Here is a 25,355-nt window from a genome sequence, read left to right as displayed (position 1 = left end):
CCAGAGTTATCCAGGCCCCGAGCTCACCTTCCATGATCGATATGTGAACAGCTCTCCTTCGAGTCCTGGGGACACTGCTGAGTCTTGGCCCATGAGTGATAGAAGGACAGCTGCGGCTAGGAACCAATCCTGCTCTATAGAAACAGAAAAGAGATGAGCGCTGACACCTAGGGACTAGTAAAAGGAAACCAAGTGAGAGGCAGAACCAGGCAGGTGCAACTTAATCAAAATGCACACGGCTGTGCTCCCCTTAGCAAGCCGCTCAGGAGCCGGGCACAGGGCTGCCACACCAGGCGTGGAGAGGCCAGATGCAGAATGTGTGCAGGCACAGTTTCGCTTTTGGCTTCTTTCCTGAGCTCTGCAGGATCTGGATGCTGGGAGCTGAGAGTGGTGTTTCAAACAAGTAATTATTCCCCCCCGCCCTCCACCGCTCCTCAAGCACTGGAGTCCCCCCAAACCCCTTCACACAAGACAGAAAACAACCTCCTTACAAAACTTAGAAGAACACGAGTCTCTTCCAGAGATGTGCAAAACTACGTCTTTGCGGTCACACTGCAGGCACAGCAAACCAAGTGCACACTGTTCTGCTCTCCAGGGCACAGAGGAATCTGGGCTCAGGAAGAGCAGGCCTGGGGTCAACAGAAGTCTTGGAACTGCTGCTTGTTCAGCCCCATCAAAAGCACGTGAATGCCTGGGAGCAAAAGCTCCACTCTGAGCATCTGGTAACAGAGCAGCAGTGCCTCTGCAGAGCTACAGGCAAAGCAATTCTCCCCCAGATGTAACCACCGCTCCTTGCCAGGCAGTGCTGGGGCCCCACCTGAGCTCAGTGATGTCTGCTAGGAAAAGAATAACCAACAAAAATATCAGCAGATACTTTTAGCAACAGCTGGATGGACACAAGGACATTAAATCAATGAGTTCTTGTGACATGGTGGTTTTGAGCTAAAATATGCAGCCCTTCCTCAGCCAAGGGTGATTTTAGACTAAACTAAAGCTGAGTACGGTTGTCAGGTTTTTGGGCTTTTAGGAGCAGCAAAGGCAGATACTGGGGAAACCTTTTGCTTGGTGCACACACTACACACAGGGCCTGAGTGACAACTGAGTGACTCTGATACACTTGTGTAATGCAGCGGAGAAGCAGCTTGCAGATATATTATATGTAGGGCCCTACCAAATTCATGGTCCATTTTGGTCAATTTCACAATCATGGGATTTTTAAAATTGTAAATGTAATGATTTCAGCTATTTAAATCTGAAATTTCACAGTATTGTAACAGTAGGGGTCCTGACTCAAAAGAGGGTTATGGGAGGGTCACAAGGTTATTGTAGGGGGTCGCGGTAGTACCAGCCTTACTTCTGTGCTGCTGCTGACGAGGTGCTGCCTTCAGATGGTAAAAGCACACAAGAGACCAGATTTCACAGGGGAGACTAGATTTCCGTGATGCGTTTTTCACGGCTGTGAATTTGGTAGGGTCCTAATTATATTGCACAATTAACAGAGAGCATCTAATGGAAGGATCTCCTCCCTGGCATAGGGACTGGAGACAATACAAATGATCCTGGAAGTCTCACTGTGCCTCTGAACATCCCACAAAAGAGAGTACAGACAATGGCAACCAGAAAAAGGTTAACAAGGTAGCTGGCAGCAGTAAGGAGAGACAACCAGAAAAGTCCAGGTCCTCTTTGGCAAAAACACCAAAAGCAGGGAAGCCAATCCTAGGATCCTGCAGCAGCTGGACTGTGGGTTTTTTTCAAAACTGATTTTCACACATAGCAAAAATACAAGAGCTTCCGTTACAGAACGACATTCTTACATGTTGTAGCTAGTACATGCTGAACAGCAATATAACCACCACCAGAACATATCTGCACAGAGTGAGACTAGATAAAGAGCGTCACTGAACGAGGCTTCAAACCCAAGCTTTTGGAAGAAGGTGGGGACAGAAGTGGGTCAGCAAAGGGCACATTGCAATCTTCGTTGGGACCATTGCAATCTGCAGTGTATCATCACGAGCAAATGTCTGTGCAAATATGAAGCTGAGCCCATATCCGCCACTCAGTGAATCTCCTACAGAAAAAGCAACACAAGCAAGTGCACTAGAAATAGCAGATTAAAGATGAGCAAGGATCCTCATTGGACATACTGGATGACATCCTGGCACCACTGAAATCAATGCCAAGAGAAGAGATATATTGGAATTGGAGAGGGTTCAGAAAAGGGCAACAAAAACAATTGGGGTGTGGAACGACTTCCATATGAGGAGAGATTAATAAAACTGGGACATTTCAGCTTGGAAAAGAGACGATTAAGGGGGCATATGACAGAGGTCTATACAATCAGGACTGGTGTGGAGAAAGTAAACAAGGAAATGTTATTTACTCCTTCTCATAACGCAGGAACTAGGGGTCACCAAATGAAGTTAACAGGCAGCAGGTTTAAAAACAAACTGAAGGAAGGATTTTTTCACACAACGCACAGTCAACCTGTGAAACTCTTTGCCAGAGGATGTTGTGAAGGCCAAGACTATAACAGAGTTTAAAAAAAAAAAAACTAGATAAGTTTATGGCGGATAGGTCCGTCAATGGCTATTAGGCAGGATGGGCAGGGATGGTGTCCCTAGCCTGTTTGCAAGAAGCTGGGAATGGGTGACAGGGGATGGATCACTGGATGATTCCCTGTTCTGTTTATTCCCTCTAGGGCACCTGGCCTTGGCCACTGTCGGAAGACAGGATACTGGGCTAGATGGACCTTTGGTCTGACCCAGTCTGGCCGCTCTTATGTTCTTAATAAGTCCCCAGGCCGAGATGGTATCATCCAAGAGTTCTGAAGGAACTGAAATGTGAAATTGCAGAACAACTAACTGTGGTATGTAAGCTATCACTGAAACAAGTCTTTGTACCAGATGAGTGGAGGATAGCTAATTTGACACCAATTTTTAAAAAAGGCTCCACAGGTGATCCTGAAAATGACAGGCTGGTAAGCCTGACTTCAGTACCAGGCAAACTGGCTGAAACTTCAGCAAAGAACAGAACTATCAGACCCATAGATGAATATGATTTGTTGGGGAAGAGTCAACACTGCTTGTATAAAGGGAAATCATGTCTCACCAATCCATTAAAATTCTTTGAGGGGGTCAACAGGCATGTGGACAAGGGTGATCCAGTCAATATAATATACTTGGATTTTCAGAAAGTTTTGACAGAGTCCCTACGAAAGGTTTTTAAGGAAACTAAGCTGTCATGGGATAAGAGGGAAGGTTCTCTCCTGGATCAGTAACTGGTTAAAAGACAGGAAACAAAGGGTAGGAATAAATGGTCAGTTCTCACAGTGGAGAGATGTAAATAGCGGTTCACTGAAGGGTCTGTACTGGGACAGTGCTGTTCAACATGTTCATAAACAATATGGAAAAGGGGTAAACGGCGAGGTGGCAAAATTTGCAGATGATACAAAATTACTCAGGATAGTTAAGACCAAAGCTGACAGCAATGAGTTGCAAAGGGATCTCACAAAACTGGATGACTGGGGAATAAAATGGCAGGTGAAATTCAACATTGATAAATGCATGGTAATGTACATTGGAAAAAATATTCCCAACTACACATATATAACGATAGGGTCTAAATTAGCTTTCACCACTCAAACAAGAGATCTTGGTAGTCATCATGGGTAGTTCTCTGAAAACTTCTGTTCAATGCACAGCAGTGGTGAAAAAGGCTAACAATGTTAGAAACTATTAGGAAAGGCACAGAAAGTAAGACAGAAATGATCATAACCATCATATAAACCCACTTTGAAAACTGTGTCCCGTTCTGGCTGCCCATTTCCAAAAGGCCATAGCGGAACTGGAAAAGGTGCAGAGAAGGGCAACGAAGATGAGCAGGGGTATGGGGCATGCAGCAGCTTCCATATGGGGAGAACTAAAAAGATTGGGGCCGGTCAGCTTAGTAAAAGGGCGACTAAGGGGGCTATGAGAGAGGTCTATACACTCATGAGTGGAGTGGGAAAAGTGCACAGAAAAGTGTTATTTGCCCCTTTCCCACAATACAAAAACTAGGCACCATCTGGTGAAATTAATAGGCAGCAGGTTTAATATAAACAGGAGAGAATACTTTCTCCACATAGTGGACAATTAACCCATGGAACTCACTGCCATGGGATGTTGTGAGGCCCCAGAGTATAGCGGGGTTCAGAAAAGAACGAGGTAATTTCATAAACAACAGGTCCATCAATGGTTATCAGCCAAGATGGTCAGGGATATAACCCCATGTTTGGGATGACCCTAAACCTCTGTTTTGTCAGAAGCTGGCTCTCTCCAAAATTGCCCTGTTTTGTACAGTGCCCCTGAAGCTTTGGTAGTGGTCACTGTTGGAAGACAGGATATTGGGCTAGAGGGACCTTTGGTCTCACCCAGTATGGCTGTTCTTATGTCCTTCATGGCAAAACTTACATTGATTTAATTGGGGCCAGGATTTCACCCACTGTCTAGTCACATCAGCAAAGCTCATTAGCAGTGTATTTAAACAAGCCTCTGGGATCTGAAACACCTCACTTAGCCAAAGAATCCAGCCCCACTTCTAGTGCTGCTTGAGTACCAGACTGCAAGAAGTGCTCAGCGTTACCGTTAGACAAAACGGAAGTGAACCAGCGTCCTTACCAGCTAACAATGCCCTATTACTACCAACCTCTGCTCAGAAACGGTACCGCAGTGATATGCGCCCTACTCGTGCAGGAAGCAGCTTGAAAGAGCACTTGCTACACTCTGGCTGTCTACAGGATATTCCCAACACTTCAGGCGGGACTGAAATCAAGGTGAGATGTCGTAGATCAATGCACCTCATGTCCACGACTGTGCTGTGAAGATGCTGATGGTACTTACCTGTGAATTTCTGGGGGCTCTCTCTTGATCTTGGCACTAGATTCCATCACTTCTTTTGCAACTCGGCCACTGCAAGTGGTTCAAGAACAGAAACAGGGCAAGAACTGAAAAAGGATTCTGGCTATTGCCAAGATTTTTCTACTGCTCTGTTAAACAGACACCCGTTGCCGCCCCGCCCAATAACAGTACATCCTTCAACAGAACTCCATCCCTACTCCAGTCTCACACACAGGAACCGAGCGCTGTGGGCAAACAATCTCCAAATGGAGAAGAAAAGACAGACATTTGCTAAAAATGAACAGGTTTGGGGTTCCAGAAGGGCAGCAACCCTTTCGGTCACGTCCTGTTCAATCAGTCCGTCCTGCCTCCTGAAATGCCACATCCCCCGTGAGTGGAATTTCATTCTCCTCTGATGAGTAGGATTCTGACCATCAAACAACAGCGGGCACTCCAGACTGACGCACGTGTGCGTGAGATCAGAATTTGGCCCAATGTCTCCACAATGTTTGGAGTCTCTTTACACATCTCTAACACTTGGCTGCGTCCCACACTTTGATCGTTCATTACAGCCTGCTAAAATTCAGCATCTAAACTTCTGCTTCGGATGCAGGAAGGAACATCATCTTTGAGGAACTGGAACGTTTCAACGCGTTGTTGTATTTTTAAAAATCAGCTGCAATTTTTTCTCTCTCACACTCTCAATTTTTTTTTTTTTGGTCTGTTGAGGTGAGAGAGGTATAATGGATAAAATTAGGAATAACGTAGCAAAATAAAACAAAACCCAAGGAAATATAAAAGGACCATTAGGTTACTTGGCTACCTAGAAATGCTTTAATACAAAAATCTCCTGCGACAAAGGAGTCTCTTTTCAGTAAGACTTTCAGAAAAGTCTTGTATTTAATGCAGTCAGGAAGCAGCTTCATCCAACACCCAGGACTGTCTGAAAATATATCCAGTAACTGCTACTTACTGTCATTATTTACCTGTATCGGAACCGGCTTCCTTTAAAGAACAAGTTGCTGCTGGATACTGTGCGGACCTGGCTTGACTTCTCCAACCTGAAACAACACCAAGAACATGGAGAACCCTCCACAAACAGGTTGGGCTGCAGTAGGTCAATGCCTATGGATGAGACACAGCTCGCTGGATATGTTTTACCAAGAGTGGCAGCCCTGGCCTTTGGGGTGCAGCCGATTCTATTAAACGATCGACCAGTGCACCCTCAAACGGAGCCCACGACAGATAGCACCTTCCCTTCTGCGGCCCCTACCACGCATTCTCAACTTCCAAACCCAGGTGGCAGCAGAGAGCGGGATCCTGAAGAATTCGATAAAATCGACACAGGCACTCAGTGAGGGCGTTACCAGCTGCCATCAAACAGGGAACGGTTCTCAGCACCCACAGCCCCCAGGGAATCAGGCCTTCTCAGGAGCAGGCACTTCAACAGACAACAACACCGTGTTACTTGCAAACGCGGCTCAAAACGTGCCAGTCCTTGCTCAGAGCCAGCTCCCCCCCGCATCCCTGAGGGCTGGAGCATGTAGCCCAAAAGGGAGGACGGCGTACTGAGCCCTGAGCTGGAGGGAAAGCAGCCAGCCCACAGCCCTGAATGGTAAGCATGTAACCCAAGTCGCAGCGACCCTGCCACTCTGGCAGGGTGGGCACTGATAGCCCTTGGGGTCCCTGCAGCCTCACCGCGCTGTACGTCCGACACAGTCACACGGGCACGGTGTGACCGCACTGTCCTTACACCATAGCGACGCAGTCCCTGCTGCAGACATTCACTAGAACAGCACACAATGAAGGCAACTTCTGAGGGGTGTAAGGGCGAGACCGGCACAATTGGACTGTGAAACCTGTTCACAATGGGGTCGAACCTGCGCTAGTGACAGCCAGTTCTGCTTGCCCAAGCGCTTTACAGCCAAGCCCATCGGAAAAGGGCAGATCAAACATGTCGTCAGCTTGCTCCCTGGAGCCCAGGAGCAGACTGGCTGCCTGCTCCGGATCGCTATGGACTGCACAGTGGCTGTGTTCTGGTCTGAGCTGGCCGCGGGAGAACCCCCATCACACGGGGGAGCTGTGTGACCACCTCCTCCCACACCTGCCACGGGGAGAGAGGGCGTGTGGGACCGTCCCCAGGAAGGGAGGGGTGGAGTGGAGCTCTGCTACCCCATCCTCCAGTGGCACAAACTGGAGCAGGTGCCCAGCTGCTCTAATATACACCAGAGCCCGCTCCATGCAGCCCTCGCCTCTCAGCTCTGCTCGGGCACAGGGGAGAATCCGGCCCTCTATTCCCCTCCCCCGCCCCGAGCAAACATACTTTGGGTGCAATCTGCTCCCCAGGACCTAGCCCGAGTTACTGCGATGGGATCTCCAGGGACGGGGGATCCCTCCCTCAGGGCATGCACACTGCTCCAGCCTCGGGCAGCTGCAGGCTCTGTGGTCCCACGTTCTCGTCCCATGGGGGCAATGGCAGAGGCATTCATGCAGTGCTGGGTACACCCCCAGGCCTCACTCACGGAGCCACGCATGGAACTGCATCAACTGTCCAACCCCTTCAGCGGAACCGCATGGTCCTGCCACGTCTGGGTCAGTCAGAGGAGCTGGCAGGGTTTGCTCCTCTCAGCAGAGGGGATTCACAATGGACAACATACCGGCTCTTCATTCTACTTCCCGTGGCACGAGAGGCCGCCCACACATGGCGTGGGAAAGCCGCACAACTGCAGGGCTTTGCTTTTCTGTTCCATGAAGAGGATTGCATATTCTGGGGGGGGGGGGGGGGAAATGGTGACCTTTTGCAGGTTTTTGCCCGCAAGCAGAACTGCTCTTGAGTGAAAAACTGCAAATTCAATACAAGAATCCTGATATCAGGACATTTCCTGAAAACAGGCAATATGAATGGAGGAGAAATCAACGCCCCTCTCCTGGATTACGTATGAACATGCAGAAAGTGCCGTCCACAGAGAAAACGGCTAGTCTACAAAATGGCCTGTACAGCAAATAACCCTTTCATTGCGCAGCCGGAGCCTGAGGAACTGGACGAAGAAACTGTCAGTACTAGCCAGCCTGTCCTCTGGGGGAGTTTATTTGGTTAGTGATGTTTCTGTGGCTTCTGTATGTAAATGTCTAGTGAGCTCTGGAACATGCTGCTAGCTTATCTTGTACCAGCGCTTGTCAGGGTAGGGTGGCTTATGGGACATCCCCATACAATGACTCTGACTTGAAATGATTTAACTATGGACTTGATCTGTGACCTCAATTAACCCCAAACCATCACAGGCAAGGAACTACCCAGAACAATGGGCCGACCCCGGGAGATGCTGAGCACATGCTGAGACCCTGCAGCTCCCACCACCTCAGACAGCATTTGCAGCTGCTTGGCTCCTCCCAGGACTGGGCCCAAATCCGCTCCCAGGACAGCCCTGCTATAAATGGAGTTTCGCTGTCGTCGTGATCTCTACAGGAGGGTCCATTGCTTTAGCACAAAGCTGGTGCACACGCTTTCAGGCTACATTACTTAAGTGTTTTCAAAATGTTCTCCTGGTGGAGCTTCCTGAAATCACTGCACAGTAGAGACACTGGTGTGGTCGCAGGGCAACGAATGCCTTTCCCCGAGCCGCTGGCCTCCCCTCTTCTACAGCACACAAGGAAGGGAATGCAGCCATTGTGGGCTCCCTGACACACAGCATACCAGGGCAGGCCTGCCCCTCCTCCTTCCGCTAGCCCTTCCATGGGGGAACAAACAGCTGTTTTTACTCTACTCAGAACTGGAGCTGATTGAACCTTTGTAGTCAAAACTTTTTTCTGTTGAAGGAGGTAGGTTCTTCCACCTTTTTACTGCCAGAAGCAGGTGGTTACATTTTTCAGGCGTTGTCCATCACAAATGGAAAATGTTCTGTTTTCAACAACTGAACAAGCATTGAGTTTTGACAAAAGAACTAGAACTGCGTGAAACAAATTCATGGACATACATTTTTTGGTCCTTTTATTCCAAACAATTTTCACAGAACGTTTGAAATCCATTTTTGAACCAGCTCCAGTTACAATCAGGAACAGCCCTGACCTGGAAACTTAAATCCAACCCTCCCTCCTCACCAAATGTCAGGAATTTGAATTCCCAGGTTCCATCACATCCTACAGGTTTGGTTCTGGTGCCGATCCAAAGGTGGGAGGCATCTGATTCAGGCTGGAGATAGCAAGTGGCCAGCCCAAGATGGCAGAAATCTTACAAGCACAGTTGATCTCACGACAGCTGCACCATTCAACGTGGCGTTTAAGAATGTCAGCGCTCTGTTGGCTGCCCTCAAACTCAGCATCTAACCCCCATCCTGCAAACACCGAGCACACTGCTGCACCTACCTGCTCTGAATAATCCCATTAACCCCCAGAGGTACTCCTACAATCAATGTACGTTAACAGGTCTGCTTGTGACAGTAAGCAGCATGCTTGGCAGAAAGCACGGGCAGGACCAGGCCCCTCATCTAAGGTGGATGAGGATACTGCCTCTTGCACCAATCTTCTTAAAAGAAAATGGTAACTAGAGATGGGGCAAGGAGCTGCCGCTCTGCAGGGAATCTGAACATCCCACAGCTAGCACTATGTGATGCACTCCAGAAACAGCTCCAGTTATTTGTGGTTTATCCTCATGCAACAGCAGCTCATGAGGGAGAGGGTGGAGGCAAAGAGCCAGGCCTTCTGGCCGCCACGTTCCTTTCATTCTCAAATTGATCTTACCAGATGTAACTTTTAGCAGCAGCAGCAGATAGGAGTCTGACACTGACTGAGAATGGTAATGAGACAGAATTCAAAGAGTCGGCCCTCTGAGATATATAACACAATGAGATAAGATAAGAGGCTTACACAGGACAATAGGCTGGAATGGAAAGGACTGCTAAGAGCTCGAGTTCTAATTATATCTATTCACAACCCTCCAATCATTAATACTGTACCTCCTTCAGCGACCTGCCAAGAACTGAGACAGACACATTTCCTGAACTTTACCCAAGCACCCTAAAGGCCTATTACAATGAGCTGCTCTTTAACCATGGTGCAGCCCTTTGAAAGAGAACCTGGGCTCAGGCAGCATCTCCAGCACAATGAGCGCTCAGAGGAGGGAGACATGGAGGGCCTTTTTTAGGTGGTGATGTAGGAATTTGAGTAGCCCCTGGCTGTCCACTGGTGGCATTCTACCACACTGGGCAGTCACAGGTACGTCCAGACACAATGAACACAGGCATTGCACTTCACCATCAGGCCAAGCCAAGAACACTGCATCCCAGGAGACGATTAACAAGATTCTGTGCTTGGTTTCTGCGTGGGCTGAAACTATCCAGTGTATTAAGATACCTACCAGAACCTCTGACTGGGAGGATGCTGAGTACACAGATCACGCACTACCTGGAGGCAGCTTGGCACTTTTCTGAATGAGACTTTGGTCAGAAATACATCAGACACCCTGAGGGATGACACCACCTGCTCCTCAGTCATCCCAGGAGAATCCAGATTGACCCCCATTGAGCAGTACATACACACTGCAGCATGAATGAGACCACAGTCCATTTTAATGGGCGCATAACCCACCAACATTATTAGTCATAACAAAAAGTTGTAAAGCAATAGAGCAATTTCATTTCATGTTCATATAATGAGAAATGAAAATTGCTGATTGCAGTATTCCCAAAGAGAATACAGAACACTTTATCTTAAATCTCACTGATTACAATAAAACTCATTACAAAGTACAAAACAGTCTATTTTTAAGTAAAACAGAAAGCAGTGTGGTGAAACCAAAATGTTCTATCTGATGTCTTATTGATTTACAGATTCATACCCTGACTCTTTCAAGATCAAACTAATTAATCAAAAGAAGAAAGGAACAGAAAACTGACGTGTTTTCCCAAACAAGCATTCCAGAGAGTTCTGGTTTTGTAAAGGTGCAACAATTTCTACCCTAAAGGCTTCCCCACCTTTCAGCCCCTCCCTCTCCCTTTTGGAAACAAGGAATGTCTGTCTGGGGTGTTCTGAATTTGGTGACAAAGCACCGTACATTTATGTCACAGGACTGTAATTCTTCAAGGATTGCTGAAAGGTTGTATACTGAAAATTTATGATTTCACCCAAGAAAGCTGACGCAGTACGATCCCTGGTTCTTCCAGCAGCTGTCCAGTCCTCTCCAATGCCATTTCAGAAACTCTCTTTGAGACAAAACTAATGACAAACTCTTGAGTCCTGAGATAACCATGTTCAAAAGAGCAATGCGAGATGGACTATCCCACTGCTTTGCAGTCTGCTCTGAGGAGTTCACTTTACAAACTCCACCATGGGTCACTGGGTGGGAATTAAGTGGTGCACCGGCCTCAGGCTGTCCCTTTGCCTGGGGCTTGTTCCATCAGTGGAAGCTGCCTGCATGCATTCAAGGCCAGAGCTGGGCCGACATAATTTCACAGCAAGGGACCCGAGACTGCAGTTTTTACTGAGAACGAGCATTAAACCCCCACCCGAGACTAGGTCTATACATGAAAGGCTGTTCTATTTGGCTAGGGACTGATATGGCTCATCACCGTAACAGCTGAGTGCCTCACAATCTTTAATGGAATTTATCCTCACAAAACCCTGCCGCTCCCTATAGTACAGATGGGAACTGAGGTACAGAAAGATTAAGTGACCTGCCCACAGTCAGACAGGAAGTCTGTGGCAGAATTGGGAACTGATTCCAGGTTTCTGGAGTCCCAGGCTAGTGCCCTGCTCTCTAGACCATCCTTCCTTCCCTATTCAGAAGGGAGAAGGGCCTGAAGTGTCCGATCATGGTCAGGAAAATGTTTTTTTCAGTTCTTCCCTCTCAGCTGCATTTGCATTAGATGCCTCAAACTTTCTGATACGTAAACTCAATACAAAAAAGAGAGATGCCACGGGCCCGATTCTCTGTCCTTCCAAGATCCTTCGTGGCGCTGGGCTTAAAGCGACCGTCAGGCAGGAAATGATGACTCTTCTACTACTGGAGATGTCTTGGATAGCACAGGGCGGGGGTGGGGACCCAGGGTGTGCTGGGCTCTGGAGATCCCAGCTAGTGGAGCGGGGAAAGGTAAGCTGTTTCACTTTGTGCCAGGAACTGGTCCACCCACCAGCACCCCCGTGGTCAGTGGCTTGGAGTCACTGAAGCCCCAGTCCCTGTCTCCAGGTGTGCGGGGCACACCTCTGGCACGCTGGGGATTTGGCCCATCATTATAAGCCAGGAGGTGCCTGATCTCTCCGCACTGGTGAGGTTTAGCGCTGTATTTGCTGTAGCTGAGCGCTCAAAGGCAGGTTCTAGCAACGCATGGGTCGCGACCCCAATCTGGGTTGCCAGAATGTGTCAAAGGGTCCCCTGGGAGGCCAGGAAGTTGGGTCCTGCCCCCCAGAAGGGTGGGAGGACATGGGCTGGGGGTTGCAGTGCCTGCTCTCCGCTGGCGGCTCCTGTAGCTCCAGTCCTGCAGGGCAGGCTGGGCTCCGCTCCCCACTCCAGGGGGTCACAGTGCTGCTCAGATTTCACCCAGGCATTCTTTGTTGTGATGATATGGGGGGGGGGGGCACGAGCCAGGCCAGACTTGGTCTCTATCAGCTGTTTAGTGTTAAAGTTTTAATCTCCAAACGATTAAAGTTTTAATTTCCTGATTAAACTTTTATGGCTAAGCAATTAGCAGTGGAAGTTTTCAATGCTATGCACTTGGCTGCATTGCAGAACCAGGAAGTGGGGAGGGACGCTCCCAGTCTGGTGTGTAAGCACCTATGGCAGATGGCAGATCTGCTAATCATTATTTTTTTAATTAGATGTTCTCGTGCCCTGCGATACATGAGGCAATCCAGGTTGTCCACGTCCGTCTGTTGAGAGCCACATTCCTTGCTCCATTACAGTCTATTTCCATGACAGCGACATGGTATTTGTATACGTCATCTGTTGTCATCCTCTTTTCTGTCTTCCACCAGGTCTAAAGCTTGTCCAAGAGTACATTTTGCCTGAGGCATCCTAAGCTACCAGCGTGTCCCTCAGGTGGCGGATGAGGGAACCCCATACACAGTATGGGCTGTTCCAAATGTATTGAATAAGGAACCATGGACCTATGGGGTTGTGTGTCAGGCTAACTACTCATCAACACACAAAAAATGTCACAGCTATAGAAACCCCTCTGAAATCTGCTAAGATCTAGCAAAGCAGGGCTCCTTTCCTCCAGGCCTTAGCAGAGGGAGGTGAGTGACCTGGGTGGAGGCATGGAAGGAACTGGTTTGGATCTGGATCGGATTCTGTGCTGCCTTGATGCTATAATCACATGTTCATACAAAGGTCTGTTGCTATGTGGGTTGTACCTGCCCACAGAAAATGTACAGTACAAAAAATTAAAAACTCCTAATAATCTTTGTACTTACTTGTAAAAAGCTTGGTTTTCTATCCCACATTTCCAGAGATGCTTGCACGCTTCTGGTGTTGGAGCAAAATAAGTAAGAGCAATTTTCTTTTCCTACAAAAAATTCCACATGGAAACAACTGAATGTGGTTAGCAGGCGGCATATTTACAATCTGCAGGGCAGCTGAAACTAAAGCAGCTCATTTATTACACAGCAAACCTTCAAGAATCACCACAATACATGGAAGCATGTGATCACAGAATATCAGGCTTGGAAGGGACCTCAGGAGATCATCTAGTCCAACCCCCTGCTCAAAGCAGGACCAATCCTCAATTTTTGCCCCAGACCCTTAAATGACCCCCTCAAGGATTGAACTCACAACCCTGGGTTTAGCAAGCTAATGCTCAAACCACTGAGCTATCCCTCCTCCCCCATGTATCTGACTGACTGATCCTACTGGAAATATGTTCCATTTCCACTGGTAAAGACCCAATTAACTGATGCTTGGTTCATCCATATTCCTGTGTATCCAAAAATATATATTTTAAAAATTCACAGGGATTAGCTAACTCTCTCTCATGTGTTGTACTGTACTTAACCCATTTCAAAATCAAAGTGTGCACACTCATTTGGATAACCAGGTCCGACTGGGATGGGCAGGGCTAACATGTGGCCCTGAGAAATAATGCCCCCGAAATGCAGTGTGAAGCCCTGTCCTGAGCAGATGATATAGATATTGAACTGGATGCCCTCTAAGGGATACCTGAATGTTCTCACCCTTGTACGGTGAGCGGAGTCAGGATGAGCTCTACCCTGACATCTGGTGGCAAATTGTGGCAAGTTGTGGAAAAGAACTTCAGGGTCTGATTTTGTTTGCATAGGCACATCCACCCCACCTAGCATGAGCCCACAGCAGCCCAAATGGTCACTTGGGCTGCTGTGGGATCCCCAGTTTCTCTATTATTGGGGCAGGAAGAATAAAGTGTTGTTGCCCTGATTATGTGAATCAAGGACAGTGGAACTGTTTTATGACGGAGGGACTCGCCATCAACTAAGTAGTACTCACTAGACAAGGGACATGGGTTCCAAAACCTAATGAATTGAGAGAGGCTGGGGATAGGTATAACTTAGATAATTTTTTTACTTCAAGGTCCAAGAGGCACAGACAAGGTTTTCATCTCAAGGTCAAAAGACCAAAAACATCAAAATACTTAATCACGGCCTTGAATAGGCCAAGAGTCTACTTACACTTGATCTTAGCTCATAGAGCCGAGAAGCGATATACCTGGTGGCATAGGCCCTGGTGAGGGCCCTAAATGCGAATTGCACCTTCTCCTCTCTCCACTGTGGAATATCAGAGCTAGTTTTGATTCCATTAGGAGTCTAGTTACAGGCTGCTGAGCTGAATTCACTTTGGGCCAATGGTGCACCAGCACTGAGGCTCCTCTACTACAAGCTGAAATCACTAAAGAGCTAAAATTATTAAGAGCTGAAATCACTGAATGCTGTGTTAAGTAGTGGGGGTGGGGGCAGGGGCTGAAGATATATTGCTGGATGGCTGGAGCAGCTCACTGGACAGCTGGTGGAGCGAAGCAGTTTGTGGGACGTCTGGCAGAGCGGAGTGGAGGCCAATGGAGAGGTGGAGCAATCAGCTTTGGACCATGTAAGGTGCCCCTTCACCCCCCCCCCATTTCCACCCAGCCTGGGAGGTAAAACTCTGCAGATAAACTTTCAAACTCTGGGGCTGCACTGACCAGGGGCAGAGACTATTGGGTTGTTGGACTTTTGGGACTCTGGGTGACTTTTGGGTGGCTGGACTCAAGAACCCAAGGGAAAAGGACAAGGCCCAATTTGCTTGGGGTGGTTTTTGCTCATGGATTGTGTTATGAATCCTGTTGATGGTGTCTCCCCAACATAATGCCACATTGTTTCTCTCTGTTATTAAAAGGCTTTTGCTATACTCAGACTATGTGCTTGCGAGAGGGGAAGTATTCCCTCTTAGAGGCGCCCAGGGGTGGTGATGGTATATATTTATCACTGGGTGGGGGCTCGAGCTGGTTTTGCATTGTGTTATTGGAACGGAAGCCCTAGATACTGAACCCGGCCCTTACTGCTGCCAACTCTGATGGGCAGAAGGGTTACATATAGATGCCTGACCAATAAAGTATTGGCACTTGACTGCATTGGTTTGGAACCCAGAATGCGTACATCTGAATATCAAAGGACTATCATTGGTCTGAAAGGCCATTTTGTTTGCCACTGCCAGATTTGTTCATGTTTTTTAAATACATGTCATAACCTTCATTTTTATTTTGTAAGTAAGGGCTGGATCCTGCTTTCCTTGGAGCCAATAGAGATCAGACCTTAATTGTGTGATTACAGAAGAAGGCTGCAAAAGCAGAAATAAAGTAGTTATTACTTAGTCCTGCCTTGAGTGCAGGGGACTGGACTAGATTACCTACTGAGGTCCCTTCCAGTCCTACACTTCTTTGATTCTATGATTAAATGCAGCGTCTTAGTTCGGTAACAGACTTCTGGAGCTGTGTTTATTTTTTCTATTAGACATAATAGCAAATGTTTAATATTTGAGGCAGAAGTAGAGACTGTACCTAGTGAGCCCTGACATGATGAGAAAATCCACTCACCTCTTTCTGACTTACATATAAACAGAATGTCTTTCCTTCGAATTTCATTTTGGCTACCTCGTTCCTAAAATTACAAAACCACATATGTAACAGACATGTTGCTCATCACCCATATCACGGTCATTAATGCAGAACCCACACACAGTGGAATTGGAATCGGTAATATGCACAAATTAAGCCAAATTGTTTGTATGAAACGCAAAATTAATCAATAGACTATTTTCAGAACAGTAGTTGGAACAGCTTCAAAGCCATATTTTTCAGTTCATCCGAAGTGTAACATAGTGACAAGAGGACTCCTGGCTCAAAGACAGTGGCTGGAAAGGGGAACGTCTCGGGATGGAATGTGAATCGCAGGGGAATGTCCAGGAGTCGTCTGAGAACTTTGCTTATATATGTGCATTATCTGGATGAAAATATCAAATGTAAGATACCACACTGAGCTGATGAGGCCAAAATTTGAGATACAGCAAAGAATGAGGAACAATGCAACCAGCTTCAGAGGGTTTTGGGGGGGGTCTTTCAGGTGACTGGGCCAATACATGGACAATGCAGTTTAATGTAGACAAATGTAAAAAATAATAAGTCTGGGGCAACAAACCAAATATAGAGAGTACATATTACATGGAACAGTCATGCAGCGTACTGACCGGGAAAGGGGTTTAGGGGTTATTGTAGAAAAATCCTTGAAGCCATCAGCCCAGTGTGTGGCTGCAGTAAAAAAGGCAAACAGGATACTGGGATGCATCAACAGTGGGATAGAATACAAAGCAAGAGAAGTGATACTGTAACTGTACATTGCATGGGTTAGATCTTAGCTAGAACACTGTGTTTGGTTTTTGTCACCTTTTCAAAGGAAAACACCATTGCCCTGAAGAGGGCAGAGTTCTGAACGCCTAGAGTTAAATAACTGGCAGCATTTAAGAGGACTTTCTCTTTTTCTGCAGCAGAAATATCTATCTGCCAAGAGACTTCCTCCATTTAACAGATACTGTGTGTACCTGTGAGGTACGTGGGGTTTGCATTTACATTGCATTTTAATTTCTGTTTATGGCATTTTCCAGACTGCTTACCAATTAATGCTTAAGAGCATGAATATTCTGTTTGTGACACACTTCCAATGGCTCATGCAACAGGCCAACCAGGCAAAATGTACCCTTTGCACCAGCAAAACCGCTTATGTGCACAACCCGGGTAACTGCATGTCTAACCATGCATTCACAAACCTCATTACCAGGATTTGTGTGTGCAGCTGTCTGTCCACACATGCTAACATAAGGCTTTGCAAATACACATAATACGCATGCAATTTGTGGGAGTCATCAATTGCTGGAATCTTTAAAAACCCGCAGGTGCACACTGCATGAACCCAATCCTGCACCCACAATGCCCATTGAAATCAATGGAAATGCTCGATGTGCAAGAAATGCAGGATAAGCCCTATAGAGCTCTAGAGTATCTAAAGGGTTTAAGCTGGCAAGAAGTCCCATTTTTGAGACCAGCCACAGCGTAAGCTCACTGCCATCACCAACACTGAGCAGCTCTGTAGAAAAGATCTTAACCATATAGGATGATCCCACATTTTAAGAAAAGTTCTCACAAAGGAAAGGCTAAAAAATCTGAGCCTGTTTTCATTAACGAACAGTCATGGTCAGGGTGCCCTGAAGTGACCCAGCTCTCTCTAGTGGGTTGGGAACCACGTTTGATTAACCAGTTTAACCCACACAATGTTAAACCAGTTCAAGCTAATTCCTGGCCATGGTACATGGAGCCAATGCGCGTTTAAATAAAGTTGGGGCACAACAATTTAGCCTCTCTCTAGTCACAGTTTGGCCCCATTCATGCACAGTGGCCAAACCATCTCTAAGCCTAATTAGCTCAAACCCGTTAAAAACAATGCTTTGAATCGGTTCTTCAGACATGGTTTCAGCTGTGGGGCCAAAGTGGAACAGGATAAATTCCTCACCCTAAAGGGAGAGACAATCTAAAAGGTTTCAGAGTAGCAGCCGTGTTAGTCTGTATTCGCAAAAAGAAAAGGAGTACTTGTGGCACCTTAGAGACTAACAAATTTATTAGAGCATAAGCTTTCGTGAGCTACAGCTCACTTCATCAGATGCATGTAGCTCACGAAAGCTTATGCTCTAATAAATTTGTTAGTCTCTAAGGTGCCACAAGTACTCCTTTTCTTTTTACAATCTAAAAGGAATTTACAACTAACAGTTAATTAGCAAATTCATTTCACTTAGATTCCTATGTCCTGTCCTCACATGCCTCGTGTATCATGGCATATATAGGCGAGCTGCTGTGTACCATACACTAAAATATGCAGTTATTCTAGGCAGGGGAAACCCTTTATATTTCTCCTTGTGGGGGATGAAAAGAGCAAGTTACACAAATTCTCCTTTTGGGGAGGGTGGGAGGGGGGCAAAAGAGGGAAGTAAAACCTGCCAGAAAAAGAGATGTGCCCAGATTCCAGGCTGAACACATGCTGAGCACGAGTCCCACACAGTCAGACCCCATCACATAATTATTACTAAATATCCAGGCACCTTTGAATAATCCCATAACCATAGACCCATGCCATGTTCATAAATATATCAACCAAGCCTCCTACCCTGCCACCAGTTGATTGAAGCAGCTGACAAACAGTTACTATGATCTTTGCACAAGACAGAGAATGGGGAAGGGGGTTTCTGAAAGCGTCTAGGAAATGCACACTACCCAGGCGCAGTCTGTGGCGTGCACAACCGTAATTTATGGCAGAATTTAGCCTCCTCCATATAAAGGAAACATGTTGCAATAGGCTCCCTCTTAGATTTATTGTTCCTTTTAAATCATGTGAATTTATAATCACTGAAGAGGATGTACTGAGTCTCAGTAAAACAGCATGACATTATTATTAAGAAATATACTCTGATTTTATAAATACACCAAATAAGAGGGCAGTAAGAACGATATCAAGTGCGTCCCATGTGCAAAGTGCTACGTGAACATGGCCAACTCACCATCACGCTGCAGAGCTGTCTGGTCACCACTGGAACACCTTGCAGTTAGTTCATCGCATGAGCAATCAGGAATCATGCACAAAATACTAGTGCAATCGGGCTAACACGCATTGGGGTTTATGGATGTGAGGAGATGATCTTTGTTCCTGATGAGGTTTCGTTTGGCAGCATCACAGATGTGTTTTTCTTTCATGTGTATGGTGTGAAATTCACCCGTCAGGAAAATCCCAGGAGGTGCCTATCTGCATCCTTAAGTTACCCAATGCCTTCAAAAATCTGCCTCTTAAGCCCCAGTTCAATTGCCCAGCAAAGGACAAACCTTCTCCCCAGCAGGAGTCGCTCAGCTGGCCACTAGGGGGTCTATGCCAGGGCAAGCAGGAAGAACTCCTCTTCCCCAACACTAGATTCTCACTTGGTTTGGGAATGCACCAGAGGCCCTGGCATAGCAGCAAATCCTCTGGCCCAGTACAGGGGACTCTGCTCCCTCTCAGCTGCATTCTAAAACCCTGCTCAGCCAGCCAAATGCACAGTGGAAATGCATCAGTTCTGCTACCCAGGCTGCAAAGAGAAGTGCAGGATTTCCTCTAAGGTCCTAGGGGAGGCTGCTGCCAGTGATACGAAGGGCAGGCCCTCTGCCCTGAGGGGAATTTAGCCCATTGCACATATTGAGGGTGCAGAAACATGGACTCATTTACACTGTGGATGAGGTGGAAAGCAGGTACCTGTATATGGAACTGGCTGTAAATTGTCCCCTGGTATAAACACCTTCCACAGGCTGTTACAAAGCTGCACATCTTACATATCAAATGGGCAGAATAGGCCGACTGATGAGATGCCAGGGTCAAGACACACATGTTCGTGCCTGTGATTGGAGATGATCCAGAGAATATTTAAAAAATGGGACCATCAGTGACCATCAAAGCAGAAAGTACAGTGGTGTATGAGACAGACATTTCATGGGAAGAAACATCAAGGGGTTGAGAGAGAAAGCAGGAAGGTGGCGGTGAGACAAGCTTAAGGGTCTCTGACAAGCAGTCTAGGCCCAAAATGTGACCTCCCTCATTCAAGAGACAGCCCGATCTCCATGACTACTGCAGGACAAGCCACCCCTCAAACCTCCATCGGTGAGAAAGGAGGAGAGGTCTCTTTGTTCTCTTCCTAGTTATCGACACACTCAAAGACATGTGGCTTGTTACTGTGCTTGGAGTGAACATGCAACTAACACTCATGACCTGCCCACACCCGCCGACTAACCCTTCACATAAGGGGGTCTTGGAGACAGTCAGCTCTCAGTGACACTGTGGTAAAGCTGGAGTGACTCCAGATTTAAAAGGAGTTATTCTAATTGACATAAGTACCATTGAGATTGGAGTCTGGCTCAATTAATATCAATATTTCTAAATACGTTTTTAACAAATGAAATTGCTAGCAATAATTAATCCGGGGGTAAAGTCCTTATGGGCACAGGACTATCCTCACATAACACTGATGTTCTTGTTTTGCTCTTAAAACCATCCCAAACTAGCCTCTCTCTTCTTTTTCCCAACAGGGAATTCCAACCACTATTCTTGGCAATAACAATGTAAGAACATAAGAACGGCCAGACTGGGTCAGACCAAAGGTCCATCTAGCCCAGTATCCCGTCTTCTGAGAGTGGCCAGTGTCAGGTGCCCCAGAGGGAATGAAAACAGCAGGCAATCAATGAGTGATCCATCACCTGCTCTCCAGTCCCAGCTTCTGGCAGTCAGAGGCTTACAGACACCCAGAGCAATCCCACTTGTCAGTGCCATTTGTTGGACTAGTAGCCTTTTTACTCCCAAGTGAATTTTAACATCTTCACAGAAGATACTGTGAATGGGATTTTCAAATGCACTTGGTATTAGCATAATGACAGGTTTCAGAGTAGCAGCCGTGTTAGTCTGTATTCGCAAAAAGAAAAGGAGTACTTGTGGCACCTTAGAGACTAACAAATTTATTTGAGCATAAGCTTTTGTGAGCTACAGCTCATCCGATGAAGTGAGCTGTAGCTCACGAAAGCTTATGCTCAAATAAATTTGTTAGTCTCTAAGGTGCCACAAGTACTCCTTTTCTTTTTGGTATTAACTTAACTGTGCTTCCATTTTTCGTCAATAGGAGTTTTCCCATTGATGTCAATGGGAGGGAAGTTAGGTCAATGCAGAGCTCTTTTCAAAATCTAACCCTACCGCTCAAGTAGCACGCCTACTCTTTATAATATGCCACTGCTATATTCAAGGAAACACAGCTAATGCTATGCTTTATCCTTGTCCTTTGGATACATTTCTTATTGTTGCAATCAAGAGATATAATATAGCGAGTTACCAGTGCTTGATAAAAGCATCTTAAACAAATAAACACTAGAACGGGTTGAAATTGGGGGAACTCACCATCTGATGAAGTGAATTCTCTTGTTTCCCTGCAGAACAACAAAACCAAAGGGCGTGAAGGCCAAAAATGCTGCATTTCCTGACACATCCTGGAACACAATAAGATCTCATCAAAACACTGCAGCGCCAGCAAAGTTTATACATCAATAGCAACACTCAGTCCTGAATAAGGTGGGGTAATGAATCTTCCCTCTTAAATTATGCCAACAGAACAGTTCCTGGCAGCTTTATTTAGACCGTGACATCCTGCCTATAGATGGGAATCTGCAGGAGCTCAAAAAACATGATTCGTCCAGCACAATATGTGAGCAGAAAATACAATACAGCTCTTGGACCTGTGGGACTACTGATTTACTGTCTAGCGCTAACCAAGGAAGAAAGCTCCCACATATCACCGAGTCGCTCTCTTAAACTTGAAAACCTTAAATTGTTAGTTGCGCAGATCTGAGCAGCACGTACAAAAGGTCCAGCTGACCAGAATCAAGACACTTTTAAAAGCAATAACTCGTGTCATGGACAGTGCGAGTCAGCAGTTTAATTTAATCATAATGTTTAGGCTCTAGTGAAGGGAACATTAATTGTCTTGGCATTGATGGAAAAATACATGCGTCAACTTTTTAAAATATCATGCACAGCAGTAGGTGCTGTGTAGGTAAGACTGATGGTTTCTTTCTTTTATAAACTGGATTTTCAACCCACGCCCAAGCCTAAATTCCCTCTAAATTGCGCAGCCGCGCAGCAGGGAGAAGTGCCTCTCCCCCGGTCCCGCCGGAGCTGCTGCGGCAGGGAAAGGTGCCTCTCCCCCAGCCCCAGGCTGCTGCAGCGAGAGAGGGCTGGGGGGAGTCCTCTCTCCCCACCACAACTCTGGGGCAGCCTGCACCCCAAATCTCTCATCCATGGCCCCACCCCAGAGCCCGCACCTCCAGCCAGAGCCCTCACTCCCCCTCCAACCCTCTGTCCTAGCCCAGAGCCCCCTCCCACACCACAAACCCCCCATCCCTGGCCCCACCCCAAAGCCCACACCCCCCTGCACTCCAACCCTCTGCCCCAGCCGAGCCCCCTCGCACACTCTGAACCCTTCAGCCCCACCCCCGCCACTCATCACCTCCATATTGGTGCACGTAACAAAATTCATTCCGCACATGGGTGTAAAAAGTCAAAGGGAACATTGGCCCTAACTTCTTTAAAAAGACCCTCATCTGACTGTAATTTTGTATGCCGCACGTCATCTCAAGGTACAGTTTTGCTGGGAAGTTTGGTAAAAATCAGACAGTTTTGAAACCAGTGTTCTGGAACGTTCTGAAAAAGTGGCCCTAGTTTCCTTCTTTTCTATTATTTGAACACATTTCTTGGTTTAAAGAAATACGACATGGCCTTAATGGAAGGCAGAATCTAACCCAATGAGGTGCTTCTGCGTACAACAGAGGGACTGAATTATCAGCATTCAAAATGTTCCCTATATGTTTCCTCATCTGACAATGATCACAGTTTGAACTACCACATCGTCTACCATTCATGATAATTAAGGCTGCAATTTAGTCATGGATTCTGTGACTTCCAAATACCTCATTGACTCCAGCCTGCGCCGGCTGGGAGCTGTGGGGAACCCCACAGCTCCTGGCCACCGCTGGCAGCAGGGAGGATCCTCACTGTGGCCAGCCACCGCGGGCGGCAGGGGCACCCCCATAGCTCCGCTTCTCCTGGCCGCTGCAGGGGGGCAGGGGTCCCCCGCAGCTCTTAGGTGCCGCAGGTGGCAAGTGGGACCCCTGCAGCTCTTGCCACTCCTAGCAGCTGCGGGATGCAGGGGGGACCCCCTCTGCTTGGAACTGCCAGTGGAGGGGGACCCTGAAACTCCCAGCCCCCCCTGCCTCACAGCTGCCCAAGCCCTCCATTTTGTCACAGACATTTTTAGTAAAGTCAGGGGCAGGGCATGGGCTTCTGTGAATTTTTCATTCTTGCCTGCGACTTGTCCGTGACTTACTAAAATATCTGTGACAAAACCTTGGCATTAGTGATTATGAATGCTGACAGATGTAGGCAGGCAGAGGTAGGTCCCAGTTTTTGTTGTTTAAGCGCTGGTATGGGATAGAAATGGAGGGATTAGAAATGGCAGGTTAGCAGAGAGAAACAGAGTAGGAATCTGGGGGAAAGGGGTTTGTGGAGGAGTTTAAAGGAGTGGAATTTCTGATGATCTGTGTGAATTACAGACAGTCCTGATGTTACTGACACATTGAAATAGCTCATAATAGTGCTGTCACCGTGCAAATGCTCTGACAAAGAAGGAGCTGCCCTGTACACGTCTGAGCGCTGTGTCTTGGCCTGGCTAGTGGGATGGGGTTTGCTGTACGAATTCATTGGGCGGGGGCGGGGGGGGCGTCTGTCTGGATACAGACAGAAAGGAGAGGAATGGCTCCAGATAGCCACCTAACAATGGCCAGAACTATTCGCTTTGATGGCTCTGTCTCCACCTCTGGCCAGTCTCCGGGACAGGCTCAGCCAGGGATTACCCAGGCCCTGCAAACACAGGAAAACAAAGAACTCGGGTGGGTTTTACAAGGAGCACTGTCTCAGGGACAGAGAGCGCGCTACGAGGGAACCAGACGCAGTTGCTGGTGCTCATTGGGGGAGTGGGGCGTGTGTGGAAACACAAGGCCTGCTAGGTCACCACCATGGGATGGGGAGACTCTAGGTAAGGTAGACATGTGCATAGATTGTTTGTGATTTTAAAAGCCTGTCATCTTTAATGCTTTGTTCCTACTTTAAATAAACAATACCTTGGTTTTAAAGGGTGGTTTTGGGACTCTGTGTATCACTGGTCACAGACTCCTGCGGGGAAGAACTGCAGGTGCCCAAACCCCATCAGCCCTGCAGGATAAGGCGGTTGATATAGGCGGGATGTAGTACCTAGGTCCTGGTCAAGGAGTGGGAGAACTGCACCTCGAGCCAGGAGAGAGCATAAGGCCTGAGGGGCTGCACTCCCAGACAGCAGAAAGGGGACATAGGCCTGTAACCGTGAAAATTACTGATAGATGGACTGGTTTATTGTGGAGTCATGCCACAGCTAAGGCTGTAGTCAGCTCCCCACTATAAGCCCCATTTTCAACACCTGGACCCAGCCCAGCACAGGGCCCAGGGGAGGGAAGTAGCCAAAAGCAACCTTTGCCCTCCCACAAACAACAGAGCTGGTTCATGGCAAATCCAGCAGCTGGGGACTGCCACAATATCAGGGCTCCCTGCCCCATCACTCTAACAGACAAGTACCCACATAAGTAACCAGACGAACCCATCACACATATGGAATTGCAGAATTACTAACTGTGGTATGTGACCTATCGCTTAAACCAGCCTCTGTACCAGATGATTGGAGGCAGGTAATACGATGCCAATTTTTAAAAAGGGCTCAAGAGGTGATCCTGGCAATTACACACTAGTAAGCCTAACTTCAGTACCAGGCAAACTGATTGAAACTATAGTAAAGAACAGTATTATCTGACACATAGATGAACAAGATTTGTTGGGGGAAGAGTCAACACGGCTTTTGTAAAGGGAAATCATGCCTCACTAATCTACTAGAATTCCTTGAGAGTGTCAACAACCATGTGAACAAGAGTGATGCAAGTGTACTTGGACTTTCAGAAAGCCTTTGACAAGGTCCCACACTAAAGACTCTTGAGCAAAGAGTCATGGGCTAAGAGGGAAGGTTCTCTCATGGATCAGTAGCAAAGGTTAGGAATAAATGGCCAGTTTTCAGAGTGGAGAGAGATAAATAACAGGGTCTCCCAAAGATCTGGGACCAGGGCTGTTCAGTATGTTCATAAACAATCTGCAGGGATTAGCTGTTACCCAGATAGTTAGGGATCTAACCCCATGCTCTGGATGTCCCTAAACCTCTGACTGCCAGATGCTTGGTCTGGATGACAGGGGATGGATCACTTGATAATTGCCCTGTTCTGTTCATTCCCTCTGAAGCATCTGACCCTGGCCACTGTCGGAAGACAGGATACTGGGCTGGATGGACCATTCTTATGTTCTCAGATATCTTGC

At 47.1% G+C, this 25,355-nt stretch overlaps 1 protein-coding gene and 1 long non-coding RNA gene across 7 annotated transcripts in view; one reads left to right on the top strand and one right to left on the bottom strand.

Moving 5' to 3' along the window:
• Window positions 1-25,355, bottom strand: part of FRMD5 (FERM domain containing 5) — a 346,861-nt gene that overhangs the window by 36,345 nt on the left and 285,161 nt on the right. For 3 of the 6 annotated variants that reach the window (XM_038418836.2, XM_043493290.1, XM_038418838.2), the window contains exons 8-13: window positions 21,312-21,400; window positions 15,902-15,965; window positions 13,278-13,369; window positions 5,861-5,935; window positions 4,878-4,946; window positions 28-134 (exon numbers count right to left, since the gene is read on the bottom strand). In XM_038418836.2, the coding sequence (XP_038274764.1) occupies window positions 28-134; window positions 4,878-4,946; window positions 5,861-5,935; window positions 13,278-13,369; window positions 15,902-15,965; window positions 21,312-21,400 (496 nt within the window). Of the gene's footprint in view, window positions 1-27; window positions 135-4,877; window positions 4,947-5,860; window positions 5,936-13,277; window positions 13,370-15,901; window positions 15,966-16,551; window positions 16,613-21,311; window positions 21,401-25,355 lie in introns of all 6 variants that reach the window. The other 3 variants (XM_038418837.2, XM_038418839.2, XM_038418840.2) reach the window with 2 other exon arrangements.
• Window positions 15,291-21,967, top strand: LOC122455986. Its single transcript, XR_006274553.1, has 3 exons — window positions 15,291-16,909; window positions 20,456-20,685; window positions 21,347-21,967. It is a non-coding gene; the product is annotated as an uncharacterized LOC122455986 (long non-coding RNA).

This window comes from Dermochelys coriacea, chromosome 10, assembly GCF_009764565.3.
Source record: "Dermochelys coriacea isolate rDerCor1 chromosome 10, rDerCor1.pri.v4, whole genome shotgun sequence".
In the NCBI taxonomy this organism is placed as follows: domain Eukaryota; kingdom Metazoa; phylum Chordata; order Testudines; family Dermochelyidae; genus Dermochelys; species Dermochelys coriacea.
The sequence above is the reverse complement of the archived record's forward strand: the minus strand, read 5'-3'. Positions and strand labels throughout refer to the sequence as shown.